At 40.1% G+C, this 16,554-nt stretch overlaps 1 protein-coding gene across 1 annotated transcript; it reads left to right on the top strand.

The window, feature by feature from the left end:
• Positions 1–5,330: 5,330 nt before the first annotated feature.
• Positions 5,331–15,368, top strand: LOC120051618 (NACHT, LRR and PYD domains-containing protein 1 homolog). The gene is made up of 8 exons (XM_038998516.1): positions 5,331–5,799; positions 5,932–6,146; positions 6,329–6,588; positions 6,746–6,874; positions 7,029–7,161; positions 7,247–7,267; positions 14,402–14,684; positions 15,166–15,368. The coding sequence occupies exons 1-8, from the start codon at positions 5,717–5,719 to the stop codon at positions 15,170–15,172; spliced, it is 1,131 nt and encodes a 376-aa protein (XP_038854444.1). The 5' UTR covers positions 5,331–5,716; the 3' UTR covers positions 15,173–15,368.
• The last annotated feature ends 1,186 nt before the right edge of the window (positions 15,369–16,554 follow it).

Here is a 16,554-nt window from a genome sequence, read left to right as displayed (position 1 = left end):
GTGGTGTGTTTTAATGTGTTCTGTTGGACCTACAGACAGTTAGATTAGTAGTAGTGGTGTGTGTTAATGTGTTCTGTTGGACCTACAGACAGTTAGATTAGTAGTAGTGGTGTGTTTTAATGTGTTCTGTTGGACCTACAGACAGTTAGATTAGTAGTAGTGGTGTGTTTTAATGTGTTCTGTTGGACCTACAGACAGTTAGATTAGTAGTAGTGGTGTGTTTTAATGTGTTCTGCTGGACCTACAGACAGTTAGATTAGTAGTAGTGGTGTGTTTTAATGTGTTCTGTTGGACCTACAGACAGTTAGATTAGTAGTAGTGGTGTGTTTTAATGTGTTCTGTTGGACCTACAGACAGTTAGATTATTAGTAGTGGTCTGTTTTAATGTGTTCTGTTGGACCTACAGACAGTTAGATTAGTAGTAGTGGTGTGTTTTAATGTGTTCTGTTGGACCTACAGACAGTTAGATTATTAGTAGAGGTCTGTTTTAATTTGTTCTGTTGGACCTACAGACAGTTAGATTAGTAGTAGTGTTTTTAACTTCTTGAGAATACAGGGGGTGCTATTTTCCCATTAGCATAATTTGCTCTACAGATTAAACTGCCTCTTATTCAATTATTGCTCTTACTACATGCATATAAATAATACCATTGGAAAGAAAACAATCTCTAGTTTCTAAAACCGTTTCAATTTTGTCTCTGAGTGATACAGAAGTCATTTCACAGCACTTTCCATGACCAAGAACATAAAATCAAGATGTGTTATGCTGGCTTCAAAGCTCTGCCTATATATGGTCGTGCCCCCTATGACCCGAAACACACCTCATTCGCCTTCCTCTGGGTGTCAAGAGGACGTCAGAGGAGAAATTCTTTGTTTATCTGGTACTGACGTGAAATAAGACCTATTTCTTTGGCGTGACCGACAACTTCCGGTTTGCTGATTCGCACGAGTTGGAGCTGCGATTGTGTACTGTTTTGCTGGCGTTATGGATGAAAACTATCTCCGTGTCGAATTTTGTTTGATACATGTGACCATATCATCGTAATGTATGTTTTTTCAATATAGTTTAACTTCTTGCGACTACAGGGGGTGCTGTTCCGAATTAGCATTTTGTCGTCTCCAAATTAAACTGCCTAGTACTCAATTCTTGCTCGTACAATATGCATATTATTAATTCTATTGGAAAGAAAACACTTTCTAGTTTCATACAAAGTTGGAATGATGTCTGTGGGTGACCCAGAACTCTTTCTACAGCGAAATCCATGACAGACAGTGAAAGGTCTGAGAGCGAAGCTCTGGTTTCAGATCAGTTTTTAAGGTCTCTGTCTATCCTATGGAACGACACGAACTGCACCCGCCTTCCCCTGGATGTCAGTAACCAATGAGAAGTGGAATGGGCCTTCTCCGTAGCTCTCAGAGGTTATAAAAGACCAAGGAGTGAGAGTAGCCCCCCTTTCGACGCTCGCCCTTACGCAGGAAGGGACCTCCGGACGCCATTTTCACAGGCTCGGTTATCAACTTGAAATGTATCCGTCTGTAATTTAATTCGATATAGGACTTAGAAACATCATAAGGTAGTTAATTTAAACCGTTTTATAGGAAATTATATCCGTTTAGTGCGATTTTGAGGAATTTCTTTGTTGTGCACTCTGAAACTTTGGACACGTTTTGGGGTCCCGTTCGATCGTTAGTGGATATTTCGAAGGACAGAGGACATCTATCGACCAAAAGACGTTTATAACATAGAAAGGATACATTGCCCAAGAATATGATGGAAGAACAGCTCATAGTAAGCAATATTTAATATGATAAATTGTTGTTCTGTCGAAATATTTTAAACGCATATTTCGCCATTTTGTTTGGTATAGCTTCACTTGGCGAACCCTGTATTGAAAAGTAAGGATAATTTTACAAATGTAAATCAGCGGTTGCATTAAGAACTAATTTGTCTTTCGATTCCTGTCAACCCTGTATTTTTTAGTCAAGTATATGATTAGCTTTCAATTAAACTAGATCACTCTGATAGATGACGTCAGACATATTGAGGCTTGATTTCCTAGTATTTTTATTGTGTAACCACGGTTTTGTATGGCTAAATATGCACCTTTTCGAACAAACTGTATATGTATGTTGTAAAATGATGTTACAGGAGTGTCATCGGAAGAATTCTGAGAAGGTTAGTGAAAAAATTAATATCTTTTGGCGATGTTGACGTTATAGCGCTCTTTGGCTGGAATCGATGCTCTGGTAACGTTTGCACATGTAGTATGCTAACTTATCGATTTATTGTGTTTTCGCTGAAAAACGCTTAGAAAATCTGAAATATGGTCTGAAATCACAAGAACTGGGTCTTTCCATTGCTATGCTTTGTCTATTTTTATGAAATGTTTTATGATGAGTAAATTGGTCATACACGTTGCTCTATCTAGTAATTCTAGTCGATTTGTGATGGTCGGTGCAATTGTAAACTGTGATTTCTACCTGAAATATGCACTTTTTTCTAACAAAAACTATCCTATACCATGAATATGTTATCAGACTGTCATCTGATGGTTTTTTTTATAGGTTATTGGCTATCAATATCTTAGTTGAGCCGAATTGGTGATAGCACCTGAAGGAGTAAGAAACTGATGGAGTTAGAATAGTGGTGTATTTTGCTAACGTGTTTAGCTAATAGATTTACATATTTTGTCTTCCCTGTAAAACATTTTAAAAATCTGAAATGGTGGCTTTATTCACAAGATCTGTATCTTTCATCTGGTGTCTTGGACTTGTGATTTAATGATATTTAGATGCTACTATCTACTTGTGAAGCTATGCTAGCTATGCTAATCAGTGTGTGGGGGGTGGGGGGTGATCCCGGATACGGGGTTGAGGTTCGGTAAAGGTTAATCAGATTATTTGAATTTTTTTGGGAGTTTTGCGGTGTTCCGTTGTCACAATTTATTTACATTTGAGAGATCTGTGCCACTCGACCGGTACCTGTGCTAAATGGAGTGGGAAAGGAAGATTTCTGAACGGAACCAACGACTCATCTTGACAAAGGACACTTTGATCAACATTCTGATGAAAGATCAGCCATAGTAAGACCCAATTTACGATGTTATATCATATCTGTTGTGCATGTGAACTGGCCGTGGGCGCCTAGCCGAATCTGCCTGGTATAGCTATGCTAATTTAGCGCTACATTTTGTTTTCGTTATAAAACATTTAATAAATCTGAAATATTGTTTGGATTCACCAGATGTTGGGCTTTCAATATCTGTACGCTGTGTATTTTTCTGAAATGTTTTAAGATGAGTAATTCGTTATATGACGTTGGTCTCTGTAATTGTTCTGGCTGGGTCAGCACTATTTCAGATTGCAGCTGCAATGTAGAACTGTGATTTATACCTGAAAAATGCACATTTTTCCCCAAAAAAACTATGCTATACCATAAATATGTTATCAGACTGTCATATTATGAAGTTGTTTCTTGGTTAGTGGCTATATATATTTTTATTTAGTCGAATTAGTGATAGCTACTGACGCAGGAAAAAGCTGTTGGGAGTAAAAAAATCGTGTCCTTTGCTAACGTGGTTAGCTAATAGATTTACATATTGTGTCTTCCCTGTAAAACATTTTAAAAATCTGAAATGGTGGCTTTATTCACAAGATCTGTATCTTTCATTAGGTGGCTTGGACTTGTGATTTAATGATATTTAGATGCTACTATTTAATTGTGACGCTATGCTAGCGATGCTAATCAGTGTGGGGGGGGTGATCCCGGATCCGGGGTTGAGGCTCGTTAGAGGTTAATGTGTTCTGTTGGACCTACAGACATTTAGATTAGTAGTAGTGGTGTGTTTTAATGTGTTCTGTTGGACCTACAGACAGTTAGATTAGTAGTAGTGGTGTGTTTTAATGTGTTCTGTTGGACCTACAGACAGTTAGATTAGTAGTAGTGGTGTGTTTTAATGTGTTCTGTTGGACCTACAGACAGTTAGATTAGTAGTAGTGGTGTGTTTTAATGTGTTCTGTTGGATCTACAGACAGTTAGATTAGTAGTAGTGGTGTGTTTTAATGTGTTCTGTTGGACCTACAGACAGTTAGATTAGTAGTAGTGGTGTGTTTTAATGTGTTCTGTTGGACCTACAGACAGTTAGATTAGTAGTAGTGGTGTGTTTTAATGTGTTCTGTTGGACCTACAGACAGTTAGATTTGTAGTGGTGTGTTTTAATGTGTTCTGTCGGACCTAGATTAGACCGTAGACCTTAGATTAGTCGTATGTTTTAATCCACAGTAGTGAGTCACATTTAGGCAATACACCCTTCATAGGGAGCTGTTCTGTCACCCTTTATACACCCCTTGTACTGCTTATGAAGACTGTATGTATGCTATAAAGCCTTTATAAGTTGTAATTAGTTATTTCACAGTCTACCCTTCTGCTTTACCAACAACTCTATCTGAGGACACCAGAGACCATGGTGGAGAGTGTTGGATCAAGCCTGGACCTGAGAACACCAGAGACCATGGTGGAGAGAGTTGGATCAAGCCTGGACCTGAGGACACCAGAGACCATGGTGGAGAGTGTTGTATCAAGCCTGGACCTGAGAAATGTGAGTGTTAAATGATCATTATTTTTAACTAAAAATAGTTTTAAAGCGTTCATTATAGTTGATTCCCAGGCAAGGAACACAATCATGATCTATTTGGTCAAAACAAACTTAAAGGTTGAGTCAGCGATATGACGTAGATGCACAAAGTAAACAGCATAGTGGGTCAATTTCTACAACAACTAAGAACGTTGGAGCGCAAGGCTAAACTTCTCTGCTGTTTTAGTCCCGTGGCTAACACTCTGTAAGAGAGTGAAGAGAACCCTGGCACATGGGCAGATACTGTGTGTGACTGTGTGAGAGAGAAGTCAGGCATCTTGCTCATCGCAATATCTGTGGTGCTGTTCGTACAACATCATTTAGATGACTCTACCTTTAAGCTCTCATCCTAGGATCTACCAGAAATCAGACCCCAACATCTACAAAACATGGACCAGAACGATGTTGTTATCTGCTTCCACAAACATTAATTAATATAACACTAATGTCAGATTATGGTATGCTAATGAGTGTACATTCTGAGACTGTTGCTCACTGATATTCATTTTTATTACAAGTCTATTTAATAATTATTTATTCATTATTCGACGAGATTGTCCATTTTAAATAACTACTTTTGACTTTAGGGATTCCTCAGAGTTGTAAGACCTGTGACCATGTTGAGGTAAGTCATAATGTAAATTCTTACTTTTACATACCTGCAGGAGTCAGGCACAGTCTCAAAGCCAGGTGTGTACCAACCAACCATTCATACTGGGATATAGACAGTCCTGTATTCTACTTTAGTAATATAAACACAGTCTCAAAGCCAGGTGTGCTGACCAACCATTCATACTGGGATATAGACAGTCCTGTGTTCTGCTTGTAGGCATGCAGGATTTTAGCTGTTGTCATATTTTGTCATTAGACAGTTTAATTGATAATTCACCAGCATTCCATGTAACATTGAATAAATACATTAGATTAGTTACTTTGGTTAATGGGCCAGTTTCCCAGACACAGATTAAGTCTAGTCCAGGACCTTAAAGAACTTTCTATTGAATCTTCCATTGAGCACGCTTTTTAGTCCAGCACTAGACTCAATCTGTGTCCAGGAAACAAGCCCCATATGTATTACTGACATGCTTGTCCTTGTTCAGGACTCCACACACTGGCTTCAAATTGAACCCTTGACTTCCACTGTCCAGGGAGTGACAATGTTCAGGTAAAATAACTACTTTTAACATTTCATTCCACCTGCTAGTGTATTTCCCCAATACCTTTGGGAATAGTCTTCTAGTCCAACCTCTCCATTTGACGATTGACCCTCTCTACCATATCTTGTTGTTGCCCTCAGACACAGGACACCCAAAGGGAGTTATGAGTGCACAGTGTCTGGGCTCCGCTGGCTGTGTGAGAGAGATGTCATTCTGAAGTATCACTTCAGGAACTGGGAACCCTACAGTCAACTTCTGAACGACATGCAGTACACACAAGGTGGTCCAATGCTGGACATCACTATGGAGTTAGGTGAACTGGAGGAAGTTCATCTGCCACACTGTGTCTGTTTAGGTAAAACCATATAGAAATAGTATTCAGAAAGACATTTCCATGTAACTGAGTTTCACTTCCTGAATTAATGAACTATTCTGGGAGTTTGAGTTTACTGTGATCTGGTACTGCATATTCTTTGTGTTTCAGTTGGATGAATAATGCAATATTTGTCTTTCTCTCCTTTGTATTGTGTTGTTCAGGGACCAACCCTTCCCTGAGGAATGAGATGAAGATTCTTCATGTAGAGGAACATGGAGTGTCTTTAGAGGAAGTGCATGAGGTCACCAGATTCCATGCTAAGATTCTCCATCCCAAGTTCTCAGCTATCTCTGTTATACTGAGCTATATCCTTTCTTGGAACGTAGATGTCCACTGTGAGCTGATGCTCTATCTGACAGTGATGAAGGAAACACTAATTCCACGCCTATACCTGTTCCCCAGTAACCCCGGCCAAATAAAGGTGAGGGACCATTATTATGGAGATGACCTTAACTAAACAGTGGTGCAGTTTATGTTGACACTCATTAAATTAAGATAAGTGTGTTGCTAGTTTTCTGGATAATGTTTGAACAAGACTAAACATTGACTGGCTGGGTATTTCATGCTTCGTTTCACAGGCTGTGGAACAACAGGAATCCAAGTTTCAAGGGTCTAAAAGGTTTCCCAACACAAGACCAGAGCAGTCCTTCAAACTGAATAGTTACTTCAGACTGAACATTCCCTGTTCTACCGCCATCAATCCACCGGTACAGTTTTAGTAGACTAAGAACATGAATCTAACATTTCAGTCACAGTTCTATACATTGCTCTCTCTCTCTCACTCTCAATTCAATTCAAATGGCTTTATTTGCACGGGAAACATGTTTACATTGCTAAAGCAGTCTCTCCATCTCCCTCCAGAGGATTCATCTCATACATAGAGACACCACACCAAGCTTTTTCAAGGCGGTTGTGAAAATGACAGGGATTGACATTGAGATGGAGTTATTCAGTGATGATGAGAGGATAGTATGGACAGAAATAGTATCACGAGGTAGGAGCATATGTGAATCATCACTTTGTACTTTTGTACCAGATGCTATTTAGAGTGATATAACCTCATGTTGTTTATCTTTCAGATGAATACTATCAGAACCAAGGTAAGACCCAGATGCAGACTGTCCAAGTAGCAGTGTTTATTGTAACAGGGGCAGGCAAAGACAGGTCAAGGCAGGCGGGGGTCAGTAAACCAGAGGTGGGTTAACCTTTCACGCCTCTCAACCCCGGATCCGGGATCACCCCCCACCCCCCCCACACTGATTAGCATCGCTAGCATAGCGTCACAATTAAATAGTAGCATCTAAATATCATTAAATCACAAGTCCAAGACACCAGATGAAAGATACAGATCTTGTGAATAAACCCATCATTTCTGTTTTTTAAAATGTTTTACAGGGAAGACACAATATGTAAATCTATTAGCTAACCACGTTAGCAAAATACACAATTTTTCTTTGTCCACCATTTTTTCTCTCCACCACTAGCTATCACCAATTCGGCCAAATAAAGATATTGATAGCCACTAACCAAGAAAAAACCTCATCAGATGACAGTCTGATAACATATTTATTGTATAGGATAGGTTTTGTTAGAAAAATGTGCATATTTCAGGTAGAAATCATAGTTTACAATTGCACCCACCATCACAACTCGACTAGAATAAATACAGAGAGCAACGTGTATTACCTAATTACTAATCATAAAACATTTCATAAAAATAGACAAAGCATAGCAATGGAAAGACACAGATCTTGTGAATTCAGACAATATTTCAGATTTTCTAAGCGTTTTACAGCGAAAACACAATAAATCGTTATATTAGCATACCACATGTGCAAACGTTACCCCAGCATGAATTGAAGGCAAAGGGAGCGATAACGTTATCAACACCAAAATATATTAATTTTTTCACTAACCTTCTCAGAATTCTTCCGATGACACTCCTGTAACATCATATTACAACATACATATAGAGTTTGTTCGAAAATGGGCATATTTAGCCATAAAAAACCGTGGTTATACAATGAAAATAGTAGCAAAACAAGCCTGAAAATGTCGGGCGCCATCTTTCAGAGTGATCTAGTTTAATCAATAGCTAATCATATACTTGACTAAAAAATACAGGGTTGACAGGAATCGAAAGACAAATTAGTTCTTAATGCAATCGCTGAATTACATTTCTAAAATTATCCTTACTGTGCAATAGAGGGTTCGCCAAGCGAAGCTATACAAAAAAAAATGGCGGAATTTGCGTTTAACATTTTTCTACAGAACAACGATTTATCATCTTAAATATTTCTTACTATGAGCTGTTCTTCCATCAGAATCTTGGGCAATGTATCCTTTCTCCGGTCTAATCGTCTTTTGGTCGAAAGATGTCCTCTTGTCCGTCGAAATGTCCACTAACGTTCGACCGGTACTGGAAACGTGCCCGGGGCTTCAAAGTGTACCACAAAGAAAATACCTCAAAATCGCACTAAACGGATATAAATTGCTATAAAACGGTTTAAATTAACTAACGTATGATGTTTTTAACACCTATAACGAGTAAAAACATGACCGGCGATATATTACTGGCTAAACCAAGGCTTGGAAAGAGACCAGTCCGACCTCCTTCTTGCGTCAAGCGCACGGAACAAAAGGACGCTCCTTCCGGTCTTTGGCGATTTATACAGCCCCTGATTGCGCAATCGACTCCATTCAAATTGTCACCACTTACTGACATCTAGAGGAAGGCGTAGGCAGTGTTTGTATCCTGATAGCATTTACAGGGACTTTAAAACCGACCTGGGACCTGGGGCCAAGATTTCTGAAATCTCACTCCCTGGCAGGGAAATTGCTGTAGAATGAGTTCTGTACCACTCAGAGACATAATTCAAACGGCTATAGAAACTAGAGAGTGTTTTCTATCCAATAATAACAATAATATGCATATTGTACGAGCAAGAATTGAGTACTAGGCAGTTTAATCTGTAGACGAAATTATGCTAATGCGAAACAGCACCCCCTATACTTGCAAGAAGTTAAAGGTACATGTCGGCAGTCAGGCTCAGGGACAGGGGCAGCCAGAGTGGTCAGGCAGGCGGGCTCAGAGTCAGGACAGGCAAGGGTCAAAACCGGGAAGACAGGAAATGAGAGACTGGGGAAAAAACAGGAGCTGAGACACAACACTGGTTGCCTCGAACAAACAAGACAAACTGTCAACAGACAAACAGAGAACACAGGAATAAGTACACAGGGGGTAATGGGGAGATGGGTGATACCTGGAGGGGGGTGGAGACAATCACAAAGACAGGTGAAACAGATCAGGGTGTGACAGAATACATCACTGACACCCATTCAACAAGTAAGTAAACATGAGAGTTACAATGCATTCGGAAAGTATTCAGACCCCTTGACATTTCCACATTTTCTTATGTTACAGCCTTGTTCTAAAATGGATACAATTGTTTTTTCCCCTCATCAATCTACACACAATACCCCATAATGACAAAGCAAAAATAGGTTTAGACATTTTTGCAAATGTATTAAAAATAAAAAACGATCACATTTACATACATGAAGGGAACATTTTGACATTTGCCGAATGGTTAGTGAGAAACACCATATGGCAAATGTACGGTCCCTTACTAGATGTCCGCCAACGTTTGTAAAATTCGTGGACGGTGGTGTGCCGTGCACGGGGGCCAGATCTTTCAGGAAGTCATCGAATGAAGTCTCTCGGACATTCGGTTTCCGTTTGATAAAATTTTCAAATTTTGGTCGTTTTTTTCGCTGTCCCGGTATATCCCACTAGAGGTGAATGGAATCATATTGCAAATGTACTAAACATCACCAATCATGACATGGCCTTTTCTCCTAAACGGAAAATATTTTGAAGACGGAACTTGGTGAGCATAGGTTTGGCATAATGGGCAGTTGGCCCCGAACAAGATGGCATCGAGGCCTCAACGCTTTTTGAGTTATGGCCATTTTTCTGGGATTAAAGGTCAAAAACGAAAATAGAGCGCTAATTTGACCGCTTTACGTCAAAGTACATAAACCTACGGTGTCAGGAAAAAAAGAACCAGCCATTTATCTATCGTAATTTAAGAGAAATCGTACATTGTACAATTGGTGATGTTCACAAAAATGAGTTATTTTCCCAAAAAGTTACAGATCCAGTTGCAGCGTGTTTAGACGAACATTTTTTAAGTAGGTTTCGGAGCTCTGCGAGAATTCTGTGATTTTCTGTGATTTTCTGAAATAACACACACTCATTTAACCCTCTGTAAATAAGTCTTAACATAAAGACTTAAAACTCAGGATTCTATAAAAGTCTACCATAAGGAGGATATGTCTTTACTTTTGGCTTCCTGTGCCAACCGAGAAGTGCCATAATTGGTGTCAAATGTGCTGTTTAGAAGGGTTAAAAAAGTAAAATCTTTCCAAAACTTCATATGTGTGATTAGGCAACCCTCATGAACTCTAAATCAGTCATTCATCCCATCAGATTTCCAAGAAAAACTCACACACCCACACAGAAAGGATGGAGTGACACACTGTGGGGCTTAGAGACAGACAGTGCCTGCAATTGTTACTTTTGTTCGAACTATTAAAGAACCGTTACACCTAGAGCTCTGAAACTTTAGAAACCCGTTATAGAGCTCAGGTCGATAGGGTACAGTGAGTTATGTTGCTCTAGAAGGTTCTCAGACCGAGAAACAGCCTCGTACATTTGCAATAACTTAAATTAATTTGGACCATTACGAAAATGACGACATTAATAAAAGTCCCAGAGTTGCAAGACTAGGTGCATTGCCCATAGAGACGGACCCCAACGTTTTTGTCCGATAGCTCATTCAAGGACCCCATAGGAAGGCATGGAAAAAATTGGTGCTGAAAATCCACCTAAGGTCTTGCTTGCGCACCAAATAACCTATTGAGCCGAAACTTGGGATTCGAGGTCGCCTCACATAGGCCTACACATATTGTCAGAACTGGACCCGCAGCTAGAACGTAACAATGTGTTATATGTTTTTATTATGGTTTAAATAGAAGGCCCTGTGAATTTTGGGCCTGCTCTGAAATATGTGATAATTGGCTTCTAAATGAGTTGGAAAAAGTGGGTGTGGTGTCAGTTTGTATCAGTTTGGTGGCTGAAAATATCTAATTGACTGATGGACACTGACTTGCTAGTTGACTTTTGTACATTTTGCAATATGTTTAAACAGTGAGGTACCATCACCAAAATTACATTCTGAAATCAACACCAACGAGCGATGGAGAGGAACCAGAATCACTGCCCGGCCATCCCGAGTTCATCGGCCCAGTCAATTTCGCATTGCTGCAGGAGTTTTGAGCATGTCAAATTCGTGATGGTATATGCCCATTGAAACATATTGCAAACGCACAGTACATTTGCAATATGATTCAACAGTGAAAAAACATCACCAAATGGACATGATGAAATCAACACAACGAGCAATGGAGAGGAACCACTATCACTGCCCGGCCATCCCGAGTTCATCGGGTCATTCACTTTTGCATTTCTGCAGTATTTTTGAGCATGTCAAATTCGTGATGGTAAATGCCCATTGAAACATATTGAAAATGGACAGCCGTGCACCTGGTGATTACAATTTCTTTAGGTTGGGAGCAAGAAGTCAATGGTTGGGTAGGGAGCACCCCCCACCCGTGCCCATCCAATAGGGGGCGCCCCTTGTCATTTTGGATGTTTAAAAAAATATATATATATATTTTCGACTTTTGACTTCCTATGAAATCATATTGCAAATGTACAAAACATGTGCCTTATGGACCAGTAAAAAAAGAATAATAATGATGATAATAAAATTTGACAAAAGTATGTTCATACAGTTCTTATACATGTGTAATTGACATAAAAATCAAAAGAATTTTGAAAAACGTTCCAGAAAGCACTTTTTTAAGGGGGTCTTGACTTGTTACATTTGCAATATGAAAAATTACGGTAAAGCGCACTCGCCATCTATTGGATTTTTGCAGTGTAACACTTGGCATTTGCCATATGGCATTTGCAATCAGTTTTGAATGAAACAACGCCGAATTGAGTGGTATTGTACATCGTGTATATGTTTTGTATGGTGCCAATAACTTCCCATTCATTTTTGTCCATTTCAGGGGGGTGTTTCCTTACATAAGTATTCCGACCCTTTACTCAGTACTTTGTTGAAGCACCTTTGGCAGCGATTACAGCCTAGAATCTTCTTGGGTATGACGCTACAAGCTTGGCACACCTGTATTTGGGAAGTTTTTTCCATTCTTCTCTGCAGATCCGTTCAAGCTCTGTCAGGTTGGATGGGGAGCATTGCTGCACAGCTATTTTAAGGTCTCTCCAGAGATGTTGGATTGGGTTCAAGTCCGAGCCCTGGCTGGGCCTCTTATGGACATTCAGAGAATTGTCCCGAAGCCACTCCTGCATTGTCTTGTCTGTGTGCTTTGGGTTGTTGTCCTGTTGGAAGGTGAACCTTCGCCCCAGTCTGAGGTCCTGAGCACTCTGGAGCAGGATTTCATCAAGGATCTCTTTGAACGTTCATCTTTCCCTCGATCCTGACTAGTCTCCCAGTCCCTGCCGCTGAAAAACATCCCCACAGCATGACGCTGCCACCACCATGCTTCACTGTAGGGATGGTGCCAGGTTTCTTCCAGACGTGACACTTGGCAGTCAGGCCAAAGAGTTCAATCTTGGTTTCATCAGACCAGAGAATCTTGTTTCTCATGATCTGAGAGTCTTTAGGTGCCTTTTGGCAAACTCCAAGCAGGCTGTCATCTGCCGTTTACTGAGGAGTGGCTTCCGTCTGCCCACTCTACTATAAAGGCCTGATTGGTGGAGTGCTGCTGAGATGGCTGTCCTTCTGGAAGGTTCCCCCATCTCCACAGAGGAACTCTGTCAGAGTGACCATCAGGTTCTTGGTCACATCCCCGACCAAGGCTCTTCTCCCACAATTGCTCAGTTCGGCCGGGGTCGGCCAGCTCTAGGAAGAGTCTTGGTGGTTCCAAACTCCTTCCATTTAAGAATGATGGAGGCCACTGTGTTCTTAGGGACCTTCAATGCTGCAGACATTTTTTTATACCCTTCCCCAGATCTGTGCCTCAACACAATCCTATATCAGAGCTCTATGGACAATTCCTGAGACCTCATGGCTTGGTTTTTTCTCTGACATGCACTGTCAACTGTGAGACCTTATTTAGACAGGTGTGTGCCTTTCCAAATCATGTCCAATCAATTGAATTTACCACAGGTGGACTCCAATCAAGTTGTAGAAACGTTTTAAGGATGATTAATGGAAACAGGATGCAACTGAGCTAAATTTCGAGTCTCATAGCAAACGGTCTGAATACTTATGTAAATAAGGAATTTCTGTTTCTTATTTTTTATACATTTGCAAAAAATGTCTACACCTGTTTTCGCTTTGTCGTTATTGGGTATTGTGATGTCATTAAGAAGAAATTCTTATTTACAATGACGGCCTAACCCGGACAACAATGGGCCAATTGCGCGCCACCCTATGGGACTCCCAATCACGGCGGGTTGTATACAGCCAGGAATCGAACCAGGGTCTGCGCCACTAGATTGCTGAGGATTTTTTTTTCATCTATTTTAGAATAAGGCTGTAACGTTACAACATGTGGAAAAAGTCAAGGGGTCTGAATACTTTTCGAAGGCGGTGAATATGAGGCTTTCAGAAACATCCTTGGTCTTTGTATATCATTGAATCTGTGCTTGAAATGCGCTACTTGACTGAGGGACCTTCCAGATGTTGTATCTATGGGGGACAGGTCCACTTTGACATTACAGAGTATTTTCAGTAGATTGTTGACAAAACATTACAATTAAATCCATTTTAATCCCACTATGTAACACAACAGAGAAATCCAAGGGGTATGTACACTTTTGCAAGGCTCTGTATGTTATGTAGAATAGACAATTGTGTCAGCCAGGGTAGGCGTCAATTCCAAATAAGTCAGTCAATTCAGGAAGTAAACTGAAATTCCAATTCAATAACTGGAAAAGGGCATATATTTTCAATGACTGATTGAGAAAAAAAAACTGGTTTAATATTGACTGACTTGAATATGAATTGACTACAACCCTGGAGTCAGCTCTATACAATAAATGACTATCAGAGGAATGATAACTAGAGAGACTGTTAGATGCAGAAACAGCTGCTGTTCACCCTAAAGCCATATTCATTTAATTCACCCCCCTTCAGCATTAACAGTCCCTGGGATTCCTGCTGAGGAGTTTCTGAAGAAACACAGGGCTAAACTCATTCAGGGAGTCAAAAACCCAATGCCAATAGCAGATGATCTGTCATCAAAGGGCATGATTGGTGATGAAGAGTACTCCAGAATAACAGCTGAAACAACTGAACAGGAGCGAATGAGAGAACTACTGAATGCAGTCCTCCCTAAAGGACCAGAAGTGATGGGAGCTTGTCTCAAAGCTCTCAGTGAACATGAACACCATCTTGTTAAGTACTTGAGTGAATCTAGGTAAGACCCTTTTCTTTTCTCCCTCCCTTGAATATGTGGAATGATTAAATATAGGTCAAATAAAAACATAGCTACCCAGATCAAAGAGAAAGTATTTTTCAGAATGGAAGCATGTTTTTGTGTTGCTGCCTGTAATAAATGTATCTTATTATAGTTCTATCATAGGACCATCATCACATCATTATCTCAGGTGTATCTTAGGACCATCATCACATCATTATCTCAGGTGTATCTTAGGACCATCATCACATCATTATCTCAGGTGTATCATAGGACCATCATCACATCATTATCTCTGGTGTATCATAGGACCATCATCACATCATTATCTCAGGTGTATCATAGGACCATCATCACATCATTATCTCAGGTGTATCATAGGACCATCATCACATCCTTATCTCAGGTGTATCTTACTCCTCATTCTTCTCCATACTTTCTGATCTCTCTCTTCCCTTCTCCTCCATCCTCTGTTTTGTAGCACCTAATCTTAAAATGCTGAGGCCTGTCTCCTAGTCTGTGGACAAAGACACTTCTCCACCTAATCTGAAGATGCTGAGGCCTGTCTCCTAGTCTGTGGACAAAGACACTTAAATTATTGTTAGGGAAATTATGTTTGCTTTTCTTTTAACAAATGTCTGTATTTTATTCATGTGCTGTTCTATAAACCAATTTGTGTGTTCATCAAGTGTCTGACGAGATATCTCAGTTTCAAGGTCTCATCTTAGAGAGAAGAAGACTGGTGAGGTGTTGGTCTGTCAAATGCTATGAACCAGTATTGCGGTTAGCTAGTTGCGAGGATCCAGATGAAAATGTTCAGAGTTTGCGGTAGGAATCCGGGGATATGGAGAGAAAAATAGGTACTTTATGCTCTGGTTTGAGTCACGTTGTACGAACTGGCGAGAGCTTTCCGAGCTAAAGGTTAGCTGATGACCACTAGCAGTGGTTTGCTGACTGATAGCTGGTAGCTGGCTAGCTTCAGTTGAGGGATTCCAGATCCGAAGTAAGTAGAAATACTTTAGAAAAAAAACTGATCCACGCCACATTGGGTGAGGCTGGTTGCAGGAGAGTATTTAGAAGTTGAGGTTTAAGAAAATATTTTTTAAAGAATTTGAATAAAAATATATATAGAAGGAACACGACAGGACAAAGACGTCTGACTGCTACGCCATCTTGGATTTATGTTGGATCATTCTGTTGGATATCTTGGATAATGTTTGGTTATTTGTATTACTGCTGTTACCATGGCAATTATCTAGTAATAATTACTTTTAATGCTGTTAACTTCTTGCGACTACAGGGGGTGCTGTTCCGAATTAGCATTTTGTCGTCTCCAAATTAAACTGCCTAGTACTCAATTCTTGCTCGTACAATATGCATATTATTAATTCTATTGGATAGAAAACACTTTCTAGTTTCATACAAAGTTGGAATGATGTCTGTGGGTGACCCAGAACTCTTTCTACAGCGAAATCCATGACAGACAGTGAAAGGTCTGAGAGCGAAGCTCTGATTTCAGATCAGTTTTAAAAGTCTGTGTATATCCTATGGAACGACACGAACTGCACCCGCCTTCCCCTGGATGTCAGTAACCAATGAGAAGTGGAATGGGCCTTCTGCGTAGCTCTCAGAGGTTATAAAGGACCAAGGAGTGAGGGTAGCCCCCCTTTCGACGCTCGCCTTTACGCAGGAAGACACCTCCAGATGCCATTTTCAAAGGCTCGGTTATCAACGTAAAATGTATCCGTCTGTAATTTAATTCGATATAGGACTTAGAAACATCATAAGGTAGTTAATTTAAACCGTTTTATAGCAATTTATATCCGTTTAGTGCGATTTTGATGCATTTCTATGTGAAGCACCGGGCACA

The sequence above is a fragment of the Salvelinus namaycush genome, chromosome 8 (assembly GCF_016432855.1).
Source record: "Salvelinus namaycush isolate Seneca chromosome 8, SaNama_1.0, whole genome shotgun sequence".
Classification (NCBI taxonomy): Eukaryota; Metazoa; Chordata; class Actinopteri; order Salmoniformes; family Salmonidae; genus Salvelinus; species Salvelinus namaycush.
The sequence above is the reverse complement of the archived record's forward strand: the minus strand, read 5'-3'. Positions and strand labels throughout refer to the sequence as shown.